Here is a 13,251-nt window from a genome sequence, read left to right as displayed (position 1 = left end):
AGGAGAGGGGAGGGAAATGGTTAGATCTCAACAACCAATTTAAAAGAACACAAACCAGCACAACACTTAAGTTCACCATGTCTTGGTTCCAATATTTATTCTATTGACAGGTTAGGAATACTAGGATAAATAAGTAATATCTTCTTTTACAGAAAATTGTAATGATACTACTGAGTAGGATTAAACACTCTGAGGATTTCACAGAAACGTCAGAATTTAAACAGACAGTAGCCAGAGTCCTCATGGCCAGTGTGAGTGACTGTCTCACAGCTATAAATGCTCTGGGCCCGATTTCTACAAACATCTGCATGACAGAAACAATGCCATTAACATCTAATAATGCTAAAGCCTAGGCATCACCTGGCTTCAAATGCATCTCCACTGATTGTGGTTTTCAACCACAAGAAAAGGAAAATGGAATATTCTTTGGCTCTTCCGGCCTAGAAAAAATTCCTGACCTAAGTCACTGAGCAGAGAATCCTAATCCTTCGGAAGCTGGACTCTGTTTCTGCTTTCTTCCTGTGACATTATAACTGAGTTTGCAACAGAGGACGTGCGTTAATGCTTGGGTGCCAAGGGGAAGAGGCCTTTTCTGTTGGCACAAAACTGCACTCAGTCCAGGCTGGCACAATTCTGTTCTCCCGGGGCTGACAACCTCTTCTGGCCACCTGAATACTTTGCAAGACACTGCACGTGCTGATATGATAGACAACCCCCCCCCCCCAAATTCTCAGAAACCAGATCTGAGGAAAGTGATGAGAAAGTCACAGTGGTGTTGTGTGGCACAAACGTCAGAAGAGCACAACGCCTAGTTTTGAAACGAACGCCTTGCACACGGTAATTCCTGTACAGAACAGCATATTTGCTAGAAAGCACAACGCTAGCCATCGCACAGCTTCACAAAATGCCATTCTTACTCCACGTCCCCTACAAGTGACAGTGGCAGCGGCAGCAGAGGAGGTGGCCCCACCCCACCCACCCAGGGTACAGATGATGCTTCTGCATGAATCCTAATGGTGGGAGGCCTGGTTTTTGCAGAATCCAGATGAAAGGCAGGCAGGACCCTAACCAGGGGCCATCTGGAGAATCCAAGGAAGGCCAAGATGTTAAGGCCTAAATTCTGGAGTTGAGGAAAAAGATGCCCTTGTTGCCCTGGTCCAAAGTCCACTCTGGGGTAGAGTGGAAAGTCACCGAGGGCCCTCCCACCGTGATGGTTCTTTGCTGCTGGGATTCAAGAGGTGCACAGGAAGTCAGATCTCCAATGGCTTCAGGGTTTTGGATGTAAAAGGAGGATTCGATGAGGACTCCGCAGTTGCCCCATACCACGGCTGCTTAGCTCTGCAATGTTCCCTCTTTTATCTGTTGGATAAAAAGGTTTCTCTCATCTTCTGGAGTCCTCCCGTTCTGAGCCCGGACAATGCATGTGGGCCGGTGCAGGTTGAGCATGTATATCAAATGCTGCTTCTCATTCTTGAGCTCCTCAATTTGGGCCTTCAGTTCGGCATTCACACTCTCCAGCTTCTCTGACTCCTGGGGGACAAGCAGCAGAGGGATTAGGAAGGGAAGCCACGGGCCAGTGAGGAACGGGGTGGCCTGCTCATGGCCCCTGGGTGGCAAGGGGTAACAGCTGGGACACGTCGGGGCTCATCAAGCTGGAAATGGCTGCTGGCTCCCTGCTACAGTGCCCCACAAAGCCAGGACAGCAGCATTAGGTTTGGGAGAATCCAGAGCCTGGAGAAGCCTTTGAACTTGGAGGCTCCTTCAGAGATGCCTTGAGTTTCCACTCAAGGTTGAGGCAGGTTGTGACCCTAATAGTAACGAAACAGCAATAGAAGCAATGGCAAAGAGATCTCCTTTACACAAGTACAACAGCCCATGGGCAGGTCTTCTGGACCCGAAAGGGCCTTGGGGACTGGAAGGCAATCCAGACTCATGGTGCTTAGTCTTCTGTGGGTCACTGATTTCACTGAGAAGCTCATCTCCCCAGAAAGAATGTACATAGCGATAAACAAAATGTCTTAATTTTCACTGACCCCCTGAAGCAACTGACAGAACCCTTGGGGACCTGTGGAACCTGGGTGAAGACTCTGCCCTGGCCTGTCTACACTTGGGAGAGGGGACACAGCCACTGGAAAGACTGCATCACGGCCTGCTCCAGCTGCCCGCAGATGCCGTTGCCACTGGCGCTTCTCCCTTCTGGAAGGGGAGCCGGCTGAATGCAGCTGGGAGCACAGACTATTGGATGCACCAAAGAGAAGGGCTGCAGAGTTAAGAACGAGAGAGAAAAGCAAAGAAAGTGTAACCTCTGCCTGTAGATTAAGGAAATAGCTTGTTTGAAGAGATTAATTAAAGGCTTTTCACAGTGAGCCAGATGAGAGGTGGCAGCTTTCTTTCCTGAGGAAAATGGGCAACTGAAGCCTCTTTCACTGGACTGACGTATCCCGTACCCAGAGGCTTCTGGACGTGTATGGACCGGCCGAGGGGGAATATGAGCACCAGATGATCTTGTGGTTTTTAATTCACACACCTGCTTCTTACACACCCAGAGTCACATTCATTGTGCTAACAGCTTTGCTACTTCGTCGTTCTGCAACTGGCATTTCTGCTACCAGCTACAATGCCCTTCCTGGGAAAGCACTTCTGGGCGGGGGCTTTCAAACTCCCCTTCCTCACGTGACGTGAGGTTGGCGGGGGACAGGCGTGAGCAAGAGGAAGGAGCAAGGCACACAGGCACTCACTTTCTGCAGGCACTCTGTCTTCTCCTTCTTCTTGTTTCGGCACTTGGCAGCTGCAATCTTATTTCTTTCCCGTCGCCTCTTTTTCCTTTCATCTTCTTCAGGGGCTACCTGTAAAATTCAAGAGGCACAAGCTTAATGGGAGGCTAGAAATTCAATCTACCTCAAATATACTGCCTTTTATTTCCAGCTAAAACTGACAAACCGGGGCAGCCCTAAAGAATTTGGGAGAAGTAAAGCCCTAGACTTTTGCATGCAACCTCTACACACACACACACACACACACACAGACACACACACACACTCAAGAATAATGAAAAATCAAAGAACAGTTAAAATTATATTGGCAATATTAGTAAATTAAATTTATTTTACTTTTAAAAAACATTTGGATTTTAAAATAGGAGTTTGATATTCAAAGTGATAACTATTGGTTATCAACTAGAGCAAGAAACAGATTTTGTTCAGTAAATATGTCTTTTCCCCTAGAACCAGGAATGACCTCAGGAATATCACCTTGCCACCCATTCCCCCTGCCTCTTCTTTGATTCATCTCTATCTTCACCTGGTACATCATCATAGCACCTCCTTCCTAAATTCAGGAGAAGCCCGTGCAGCTCCTGGAGAAGAGGAACCCAAGCCTATTCCCCAACCAAAGTGGCGTTATCAGCCCATGGCTTGGTGCCACCTGTGGGTGGAGAACTAGAACCATCCATTGATTCATCCAAGTTGATATTGATCTCTTCCTCTGTGCCCCACCCTGAGCCAGCCCTGCGATCCTCAGAGAACAAAACCCTGTCCTGCTTTACCATCTGGTCCTCTGTGAAGTTCACTCTGATCCTGACTTCGCCTCTGGACTGATGGGGAGCGAGCAAAGTCTGGCTGCTGGACTTGGCTCAGAGACCAGAGTCCAGCGGGAGTGAAGCACTCACAGTGAGCAGAGTGGGTGATGGTTTAGGCCACTAATGTCAGAACTTTGTCGTGTCACTTGTCACTGCTCCAGACAGCAGGAAAGGCCATGGGAGCCTCACTGCAAATCAAAGAGATCCTGGGACGCCACGATCACCTCACCTCTCACTTTGGATTAGATGTCACTGACTTAAGGTTGGGCTGAGATGGAGGCTTTACAACATAGGGAAACAAAGCCCAAGGGGGAAATACGATGAGAGGCATTTCTACCTTTTATGTCTTGGATCCTAGAACCACATAGGCGGACATTGGGTTTAGACTAAACTACCTTTGAATCTCAGCTTCACTGCCTATTAGCTGTGAGACCTTGTGCAAGTTACTATGCTCTTTTGAGCCTCAGTTTCCTCATTTGTAAAATGGGATCAATAATCTTACCTACCCAATACGGTTGTGATGAGGGTCAAATTAGTTAATCTATGTAAAGCCCTCTGCACAGGGTTTAGGTGCCATGGAAGCTTTAGTTATTATCATCATTAACCTCATCATCAATGTCTTCATTAAGAATTCAGCAAGTCTAGAATTCCCTTTGCAACTAACTCTACAGATACTTTTGGACGGGGTGGGGGCGGGGGAGGATTCAAAGTATTCTCATAAAAGGAAGTACTTGAAAGTAGAGCAAATCTCAGAGTCACAAAGTGTCAGACATGGAAAAGCCTTTCTAAAGGCCATTTAGATCAATCCCCTCACTTTATTGATGTGCAAATGAGGCACAGAGTGGCCAAAAGTAATGTGCCAAGGGAGGCCCAGGAATCACCAGCTCATGGTCAGCAGACCAGTAGGCTACAACACTGGATGTAAAACCCAGGCCTGTGGCTCCCGGTCCTGTGTCCTCTCTTGGCCACAGCTGCCTCATTCCACCGTGCTGCATTCCCAGTGGTGCCTGGGATCTGGGGAGGAGGCTCACGCTGCCCAGATACACAGGATGCCCGTGGGTTTCACAGGCTCAGTGCCTTAAGTTGAGACTTAACAGCCACCAAGGAGACCAGAACACTCAACTAGGTCATTTGGTACATTCTCTTCCCAGTAGAAAAATCTACTTGTTAAACTGACCTAAGATCAGAAGGTCACTTGATGAACAAAAAAATCACAATACATGAGTTGGATGACTTTAAGACTGCTTCCATGAAGCTGGCTGCCTGCTTCTTGCTCTGGAGAACCCTCCAAATATCCCTCCAAAATGTTTTCCTTCCTTCCATGGCACCCCACTACTTCCACTGCATCCTGTAATTTCAAGATTTAATTAGAAAAAAATTTTTTAATTTTTTCCTTGAGTGTCCCATGTTCCCACCCTGCACTTTCCAATATTGGACTGGGCACCAGTGACTTGCCCTGAGGTTAACTGGGGGTACAGCCAGTGCCCCTAATGCTGCCTTAAGGATATAGCATCATATAGTAGTCCTGCCTACCATTCACTGAATGCTAACACTCAGCCAGGCCCTCTGCTAGACCCTTAACAAATGCCATCTCATTTAACCCTTAGATCAGTTCTATACAGGAGTCATTATTTACCTGCCCCCACCTTTCACAGAATCATAAAGGTTCCTAACCAACTTCCTTTAAAACTCAGTTCTTTTCTGGCCAGGTCCACTACCTCTTGCCTAAAGGCAGTGACCATGCCAGTTAAGTGAGCTTGAAACACTCCCATCTTTCATCCATGAGGGGGAGGCTGACAAAACAGCTGAGACCTCAGCTCTGAAGTTCTCAAACCACCACAGCATTCCCAGCAAGCACCTCCCAGACTTCTCACCATGCCTGTTACTCCAGGTGTCTTATAAAAGGCTGAGGAGTGGAGAACAGCACAAGCGTCAGAGACAGAAGTGAACTTGGAGCAGAACCTGTACCGAGGCTGTGAGCATGGCCGACTGGTCCTTGCTCCACAGCCTGGCCACCTGGGTTCTCGTAGTGATGAAAACAATCACCACACACTCTGCTTCTTCAGAACAACTGGACACAGAAGGTGATCTCATACAGACAGACTCATGGCTTTCAATACCATCCATACGCTGATGGCTTCCAACTCTGTATCTCTGGCCCTGACTCTCCTCTCAGCTCCAGACCCACGTATCCAACTGCCTCCTTCACACCTCCACTGGGGCATTGAACAGGATGGATGCCTGCTCTTGTCCCACCCAATGTCCTGCAGTCCCAACCTCAGCAGCAAATAGGCTCTCCATCTTTACTGCTGGTCAGGCCAGAAATTTTGGAGTCACCATTGACTCCTGTTTGGAGTCATACCCGATGTATGACTCCGGGAAATCAGCTGTACCATCAGGACAGCTCCAGAAACTGACAACTTCTCGGCACCTCACGGCCCTCATCCCGATGCAGACCCTCTCGTGTCGGTACCCTGCTTCTGCCCTCGCTCGTACTGCCCATTCTCGACTCGACAGCCAGGGTAATCATTTAGGAATATCAGGTTAGACCATGTCGCTCCTCTGCTCAGAAACCCTCCCAAGGGGCTCGCCACCTCACTCTGAGTACACGGCGTGTCTTTACAATAGCCTACAACACCCAACGTGATCTGGCCTCCACCCGTGAGCTCAGCGCCTGCCTCACTCCCCACCCCACACGTGACCCCAGCCACTTGGCCCTCCTTGCTACTGGTCCTGTGCCCTCAGCACGCCCCTCCCTCAGTGCCCTTATTCTTGATCTTTTGCCAGATACCCATATGGCCCTTATCCACTCCTCCTTCGAGTCTCTGCTCAAAGGCGATTCTATCAGTGAAGCCTCCCCTGAACTCCTGGTTTAAAACAGCAACCCCACTCCTACTCCACTCCCCTGTCCCCCTTTGCTGCTTTATTTTTCTCATTTGCCTGTCTTTTATGGATTTACTTATCTTGTGTGTTGTCCGTCTCCTCCCAGTGGAAGGTAAGCTCCCTGTGAGGGCAGTGATTTTGTTTTATTCATGGCCGAAGCCCCCTGCCTAGCGCATGCCTGCATGGTAGGTGTGCAATAAGTAAGTGCAGGAAGAAAGGGCACCCCTGGGAGAACCTACCTCGGCTTTGGTGACTGACATCTCGAGGGGTCTGCTGCTGGCGGTGACTGACTCCAGCGCCGAGGACATCCGGTGGCAGAGGTGCTTGCTCTGGATGGCGAACCTCAGCTCTTCCTTGACAAAGGGTGTCAGGTTAGCAAAATCCTCAAACACCAGTGACCCAGGAGGGGACAGGCAGGGGACGATGGCAGAGGCACTGACTTCCGAGGCAGAGACCTGGCCTGGGTGTTGAAGCATCATTTTGCTGAAAGACACATCAAAACCCAAACTACTTCAGGGATTTGGGGGCATGGGATCAAGGACCCCCCCTGCACCTGCGACCTCCAATACCTGAGCCCCACCCCCAGAAGAAGGTCCCATTAGCCCTCGGCCTTCTGCTTTGTTTTCATTTCACACCATCCTCATCTTGAGTAAAACAGGTTCTTAAAATACACAGCTCAGTGATGTGGATAAAATGCCTAGTTGAAGTTTATAAGGGGTGGCATTTCAGGCTATTCTGAATTCACAAGAGCTATTAGTATTGGCTGGTGTGCATATATGCAAATGTAGCCTCAAACAGTCCTGAAAGAGGAAGAGCGTTAAAAAAAAATCAGTGAGACTATTATGTAACCCCATTTGCAGTCTCCTTTTCAAAAAAAAAGAAAGAAAAACTTGGAAGGTATCTGAAATCAAGTTAAATCTATCAGTGAGTGGAAGTAAAAGCAAGGAGTGGGGGACCTTTGAATTTAGCAAATATATCTCTGAAGCTTCCCCCTTGGGAAGTTGGATCCAAGTCATTGAGAATGAGGACAGTAACTGTAGCAGGTGCATTTCTTCGTCCCAGTTTGGCTGGGGTGTGGGAATTCAGGTCACAAGGGACTAGAGTAGCCCTTTCTTAAGGTAAAGGTTGGTGAAGCAAAAGACCTCAGAGTAAAGAAAAGTGAGGAGCTCAGAATGTGGACCTCTTTTGGGGCGTGTTGTTCAGCCCTGTGATGTTTGGAAGGGCTTGGGCTGGGCTCAGAGGGGGCCTGGGACTGGCTCTGGCACTAAGGAGTGGTGTGACCCGAGCTCTCTGAGTCTCAGCCTTTATGTGACAAATGTCTGGGAACTCCTACAGCACCGGGATGGAGTCTCCACTGTTGCTCTTTCCAGAGCCTGACCCAGCCCCTGGCACCGGCTTCTCCCAATGCCTGCTGACTGCTGGAGACTATCCGACTGAATACATGAAATGAGGAAGGGGTGGTTAAATCAAATGGCCTCTGAGGTCCCATCTACCCCCTATCCTTCTACAGCCCAGGGAAGACAAAGGGACAAAAAAAAGCAAGCAAGAAAGGGCAGAAATAGTAATGGTTCCATGGCCCCAGTTTGGAATAGCCCTCCATAAATCTCTTCCTGCTGTATACTCCCTCCAGCAGTGGCCATCCCCCCTCATCCCTGCTTTCAGTTCTCCAGGGGCGATGAATGTGGGGATTCTCAGGGCAGGCGGTCCCCTTGGAGCATCCCTCTCAACCTGGGGACCTGAGGTCATTAGCTAAATCCAGACAGAAAAGAAGCCCTTTGGCAAGTCGCTAACATTTCACAAGTGCCTCCTTCATTCCAGAAACCTTATGTGCCTTATCTCACTTAATCTTCATGAGAACCCAGTTAGGTCCTAGTCCCATTTTATGGATGAAGTAACTAAAATTTAGACAAGCTAAATAATTTGCCCAAAGTCATAGAGTTAGTATGAGGCAGCGTCAGGATTTGGAATTAAGTTTGACTCCAGAACTCATGCCCTTAATTTACAGAACATAGAATATTATTCTAAATTGTAAAAGCAAACAAAAAGCCAGAGCAAACTTTTCTGGAGGGTTGGGAGTAGGCATGGGGATGGGTGAGGGTCCTGGAACTGAAGTGATGGAAGGGAGACTAAGCAAAGAGCCATGGGGAAAATGTGAATTCTGTATTGAATTCCTGAGCTTTCTCTGCCTGGGTGCACACTCAGACTGCTGCCTGCATTTAGGAATTCCCAGTCTGGGGTCAGAACATCAAGATTTGAGGCTCACTTCCTTATGTGTCATCATCTTACCTCCCAGAGCCTTCTCTCTCCTCTGTAAAAGAAGTCTAAAAACAATCACCCTATTTTCCCAGAGTTGTGCAAGGCATTGAAGAAATAATACCTGAATATGCCCTGGAAAATATAATGCAACTAGGAAATATGTTATTATTGGGCCTCCCAGAGATCTGTCCAGCCCAGGGCTGGCTCTCCCAACAGATGCTCTGTGGGGTCCAGGTGGGTGGGTGGTTGGTCACTGTCTTTGATCTCAGACACTTCTGAATACAACACCCTGTACATCCCCTCTACATCCCCCTTAAGATCCAAGATACACTGATGGTGGCAAGAATTCCAGGCCAATGAACACCACCATTGTTGACTATTCAGAGAAACCCAGGAAACGTATGTGATTCTCTTCCCAAAGCCCTATGTCATGAGTCAGAACTGATATTCTTCTATCAGTTGAATCCTGTAATCTTAGGATGCGGGGAGGAGACTTTTCCGATAAACTCTGAGAAACCAGCTCTCCAAAGCCAGAGGCTTAAGATTCTCCCATGCAATTGTGTTTTCCCTCCCTTTCCAACGTTATTAAAAACGCAGTAGTTCAGGGATGGATTTCAGAGCTACCACTGGGCTGGCCTTTGTCTGAAGGACGGCATGGCTCCCTTCTGCACAGGCAGTTTGAATTCCACCACAGTTGAGCGTAGTTCCATTTCACCTCCCAAGTTTATTAATGAGCTTTCAGGGCTTGGGGTCTGCTGTGTGGGTTCTTTTTCCCCCCTTCTTAGTGTAAAGTCAGCAGTCCTGATGAAAGAAACTGAAGAATGCCAGTGGTATGGAATGTTTTTATGAAAAGCATTGGGTGGGCTTACTTGAGGATGGAAACAGGTTGTAAAAATGTTTAAAAGCCTTTCAGAAAGTAAAGCAGTTGTAACTGTAACGATTTGGGTTTTTCCTGCACTCAGCTAAAGTTCAGTTTCTTGAGATACTTTCCAGTTATTTGTTGCCTCATTCTCTTAAAATGTGATCAGCCTAGACTCAGGCTGTGCCCCTACAAGAAAAATGAAGTTAAACCTTCAGTTTTTAAGAAAGTTGAGACCCTTGAACATCCCCCTTTGAAGAAAAAATTTTAGAGGATTTTCTGAGCTGACTTTCTGTACTGACCTTAAAATTGTCTAGACTTATTACAAAGAACCTGCATTTCGCTTCTCATTATCTCTAATCAGAAATCGTGTCATACAATCGGTAGTTTCATCATTTCCAAGAAAGTGAAACTTTACTCATATATTTCTTTAACTGGAAATTCAGCTCCCAGATTTTATTTCCTAGTAGCTGCTACTACCTTGAATTTTCACTTTTAATTTTCATCTCTTTCCACTAAGCACTGCTCATAAAACATCTTATAGTAGGTAGCCAGTTCTTTCACTAACTTCCTGTCTTGGTCTTTCTCCTGGCCCACTGGAAGTAGGTATATAGACACTGCAGTTGTAGGTGTAAGGCTAGACATCAGGACAGAGATGACGCTTGCAGGCCTATCACTACCACTCACATGCTGAGCACCCGCTGGCATGCTTTCTGGACCTCAGTCACCTCATATGTAAAATGAGACCAATACCGCCTGCCCCAGTTCCCTCCCAGGGCTGTCAGGAAGATCATATGAGATATGTGAAGGTGGATTTACACACATCCTGGGTAGCCATTATTACTGTGATTCCACTTTCCCCATTTCAGGGGGGACTCATAATGTTGCTGTCAATGAAGTTGAGCCCCACTAATCATGAATTAACTGGAACCCTCAAGAAATTCAGGTCAGTCACAGACAGCTTCTTTTGCACCTTGACCTCTGGGCTCTTGGTGCACCAGATCAATTCCACCCCACTATTTGCTGGCCCCAGCTTGTCCCCACTGGTCTTAAGTACTTGAGAAATGACCAGGTCTCACACATGAAACCGTTTCCGGTTCCTGTCGTGTCCTGGCTATGTACTTCCTCTTCCCCAGGCTGAGTAACACTTGGAACCACTGACCCTGTCCCATGCCCAGCCCATTTGAAAAGGGAAGAAACCATGAGCTCTATCCAATGGGATAGAACACCCAATATTAGAGTCGTCCAGGTCAAATCTTCATTTTGTAATTGAGTAAAATGGGGTCCAGGAAGGTAAAGTGACTTGCCCAAGGCCATAAAGCTGGCGAGTGGCCCAGCCCAGGCCAAGCTGTTGACCATCCACCTGCTGCTCATTTTGCTTCATCACCAACAGAGATTCAACACCGCGAGGATCAACCAACGAGGCAAATGGAGAACAGAGCCATTGGCCAGGTAGATGAAGGGTCAATAGTCCTAGGAACCTGTACCCACCACAGAGGAGGCTTTGATAGGACTAAGACAGGGAGGGGAAGAAAGGGGACAATGAGGAGAAAAGACCAAGAGGGGGAGAGAGAATGGTGGGGTTAAAATAGGAAGGATCTGGAGGCTCCAACAGCTGCCACAGGTGCTGGGTACTGTATATTAGTCACACTGTGTGCCTCGGATGCTGCCTGCGGTGTTACCTCTGAAACCACCCAGACAATAATAACACTAAAACCCACCCCCACCCCAGTCTTCATCCAGGATATCCTCAAAGCAGTAGCATTATTCTACAACAAATGCTACATGCAAAACAGGGGGACAGTTATACCAATTTCTCCTTCATTTAAAGTTAAGAGACAGAGGCCCCAAACATGTGACCGTCACCCACACTGAAACAAGTGCATTAAGAGAGCACCCAGATTTTCTAGCACCCAATTTTTTTTTTTCTGCCTCCATCAAGGGATTAGCAGCTCCTTTATTTGTAAGAAAGCATGTGCGATTTGGAAATGAAATTAGGGAAAAGAAAATAGAAGGAAAGGAAGTGATTCGATCAGATGAAAAGAGGGTGGGGGGGAGCAGAGAAGGAGAACCATTCCAGTGGAAAGAACGTGGGGAAGGGAAGAGATGCCCCACAAAAGAAGTCCCTTTTCCCCCACTGCCTCGGAGGCCGGCCAGTGACGTCCAAGCCCCCTCATTCAAGTCACTCAAGTCCCCTCATCCGTCCCTTGTCTTTCAATTACACCCCCCTAGAATCTGAAAACCTTCGTCCAGACAGGACCGTAACGGTTGTCCAGTCCAACCACCACCTCGTGCCCGCAAACAGGCGGAGGGGCCCGGAGTGTCTATATGCCCACATTTCCCAGCTGGGTATATTGAGCGAGGCCCAGGACATCAAGTGCAGTGTAAGCTCTCAGGGTCCTGCCCCCTAGACCACAGAGCCAGTCTCTCAATTACCTGAACTGGCTTCGCACTGTCGCTTCCCCCCACGGTGGGTCTCCCCGATGGAAAGCAGAGAAATCCGCGAAACGCCAGAGGAAGAGCCAGAGCTTGAGTCACAGGTACTAGAGAAAAGCGTGTGAGAAACTTGGGACAGGAAGTCTCCGGCCCAGACACTGGGCATCTGTGCCGGGAGCCTCTCCGCCTTCTGCCCTAGGGCAGCCACATGAGCGCGCGCCACCTCTGTAAACTTACCCAACTAACTTTCGCTCCGGGCTACCGGCGCTGTCCTGCCTCCCGGCGCTCCGGGGCGGGCAGGGCGATCCCCAGCGGCCGCGTGCGCGACCCCGGCTCGCCCGCTCCTTCCCCATTCATTCCGTTCCGCCTCTGGGGCAGCCCTTCCGCAAGCATCGGCCTCCGCGCCTCTCGGGAAGGCTGGGCTCGCAAGTGGCAGTGCCCGCGCACCGAGCAAGGGATGGAGCCGGTCGGCGAGCCCGATAGGCTCGGACACCCTGAGCACCCACCACCCGTCGACCGCTCCCAGGGGGTAAGTAAACGCAAGGGCGGAGAGGAGCTGTGCTCCGACGCCAGTGGAGGAGCGGGAGCCCGACCTCTCGGTTGCCAGGAGCATTTCGCGCCCCAGGTCAAAAGAGAAAGTTCTTTGCGATAAAGTTTCTAAAGCGCCGAGAAGCAGTGGTGGCTGGGAGAAGTTCAGCCAGAGTTCTTTCGAAGCCAGAGGCGGGGGGCAAGTGTCGGGGGTGGGCGCAGGGGCCGGCGACTGGTTACCAGAGGGGCGCAAAGAGAATGAAAGCGAGCCACCCTTGCCGCGCTCACTCGGCTTCCAACGCTCACCTCCTGGCTCCACTCGGGGCGCCCAGGGTCCGGAGGGCGGGCGGGGTCGGGGTGGGGTCGGGCTGTTTGTGGGGCCGGCGGGCGAGCACAGAGGGCGCACAGCCGGCGCGCGGGCTGGCGGGTCCGCTGGAGCGGCGGCGCGGGGAGAGCGCTGTGCAGTGCGCGCCTCGCTGCGTGCGCCTGTGGCTGGGAGCGCGTTGCATCACCCCTTTTATAGCCCTCAGGCTGGCGGCGCGCCCTTCTCCGAGTTACCAGTCCCAGGCTGACGTAATGCTATTAATAGCTTCCCCCGAGAACCAGCCGAACTAGGCTGGGCGAAAGCCGGGGTGGGGTGGGGGGCGGAGAGGAGGGGCCAAAGAGGAGGAGGGGAAAAGAGGGACCGGTGATGCAAGCTCGGGGAGGAGCC

The 13,251-nt window shown here is 49.6% G+C and overlaps 1 protein-coding gene across 2 annotated transcripts; it reads right to left on the bottom strand.

Annotated features, from left to right (window-relative positions):
- Positions 1-66: 66 nt before the first annotated feature.
- Positions 67-13,023, bottom strand: ATF3 (activating transcription factor 3). 2 transcript variants are annotated; one of them, XM_019918716.3, is made up of 4 exons: positions 12,846-13,023; positions 6,700-6,943; positions 2,739-2,846; positions 67-1,530 (listed from the first exon to the last, which is right to left on the bottom strand). In XM_019918716.3, the coding sequence occupies exons 2-4, from the start codon at positions 6,937-6,939 to the stop codon at positions 1,333-1,335; spliced, it is 546 nt and encodes a 181-aa protein (XP_019774275.1). In that variant the 5' UTR covers positions 6,940-6,943; positions 12,846-13,023; the 3' UTR covers positions 67-1,332. The 2 variants fall into 2 exon arrangements, with proteins under 2 accessions (XP_019774275.1, XP_019774276.1); XM_019918717.3 differs by lacking the exon at positions 12,846-13,023 and adding an exon at positions 12,249-12,750.
- Positions 13,024-13,251: the final 228 nt, after the last annotated feature.

The sequence above is a fragment of the Tursiops truncatus genome, chromosome 1, assembly GCF_011762595.2.
Source record: "Tursiops truncatus isolate mTurTru1 chromosome 1, mTurTru1.mat.Y, whole genome shotgun sequence".
NCBI lineage: Eukaryota > Metazoa > Chordata > Mammalia > Artiodactyla > Delphinidae > Tursiops > Tursiops truncatus.
Note: the sequence above shows the minus strand (reverse complement) of the source record. Positions and strands in the feature narration are given on the sequence as shown.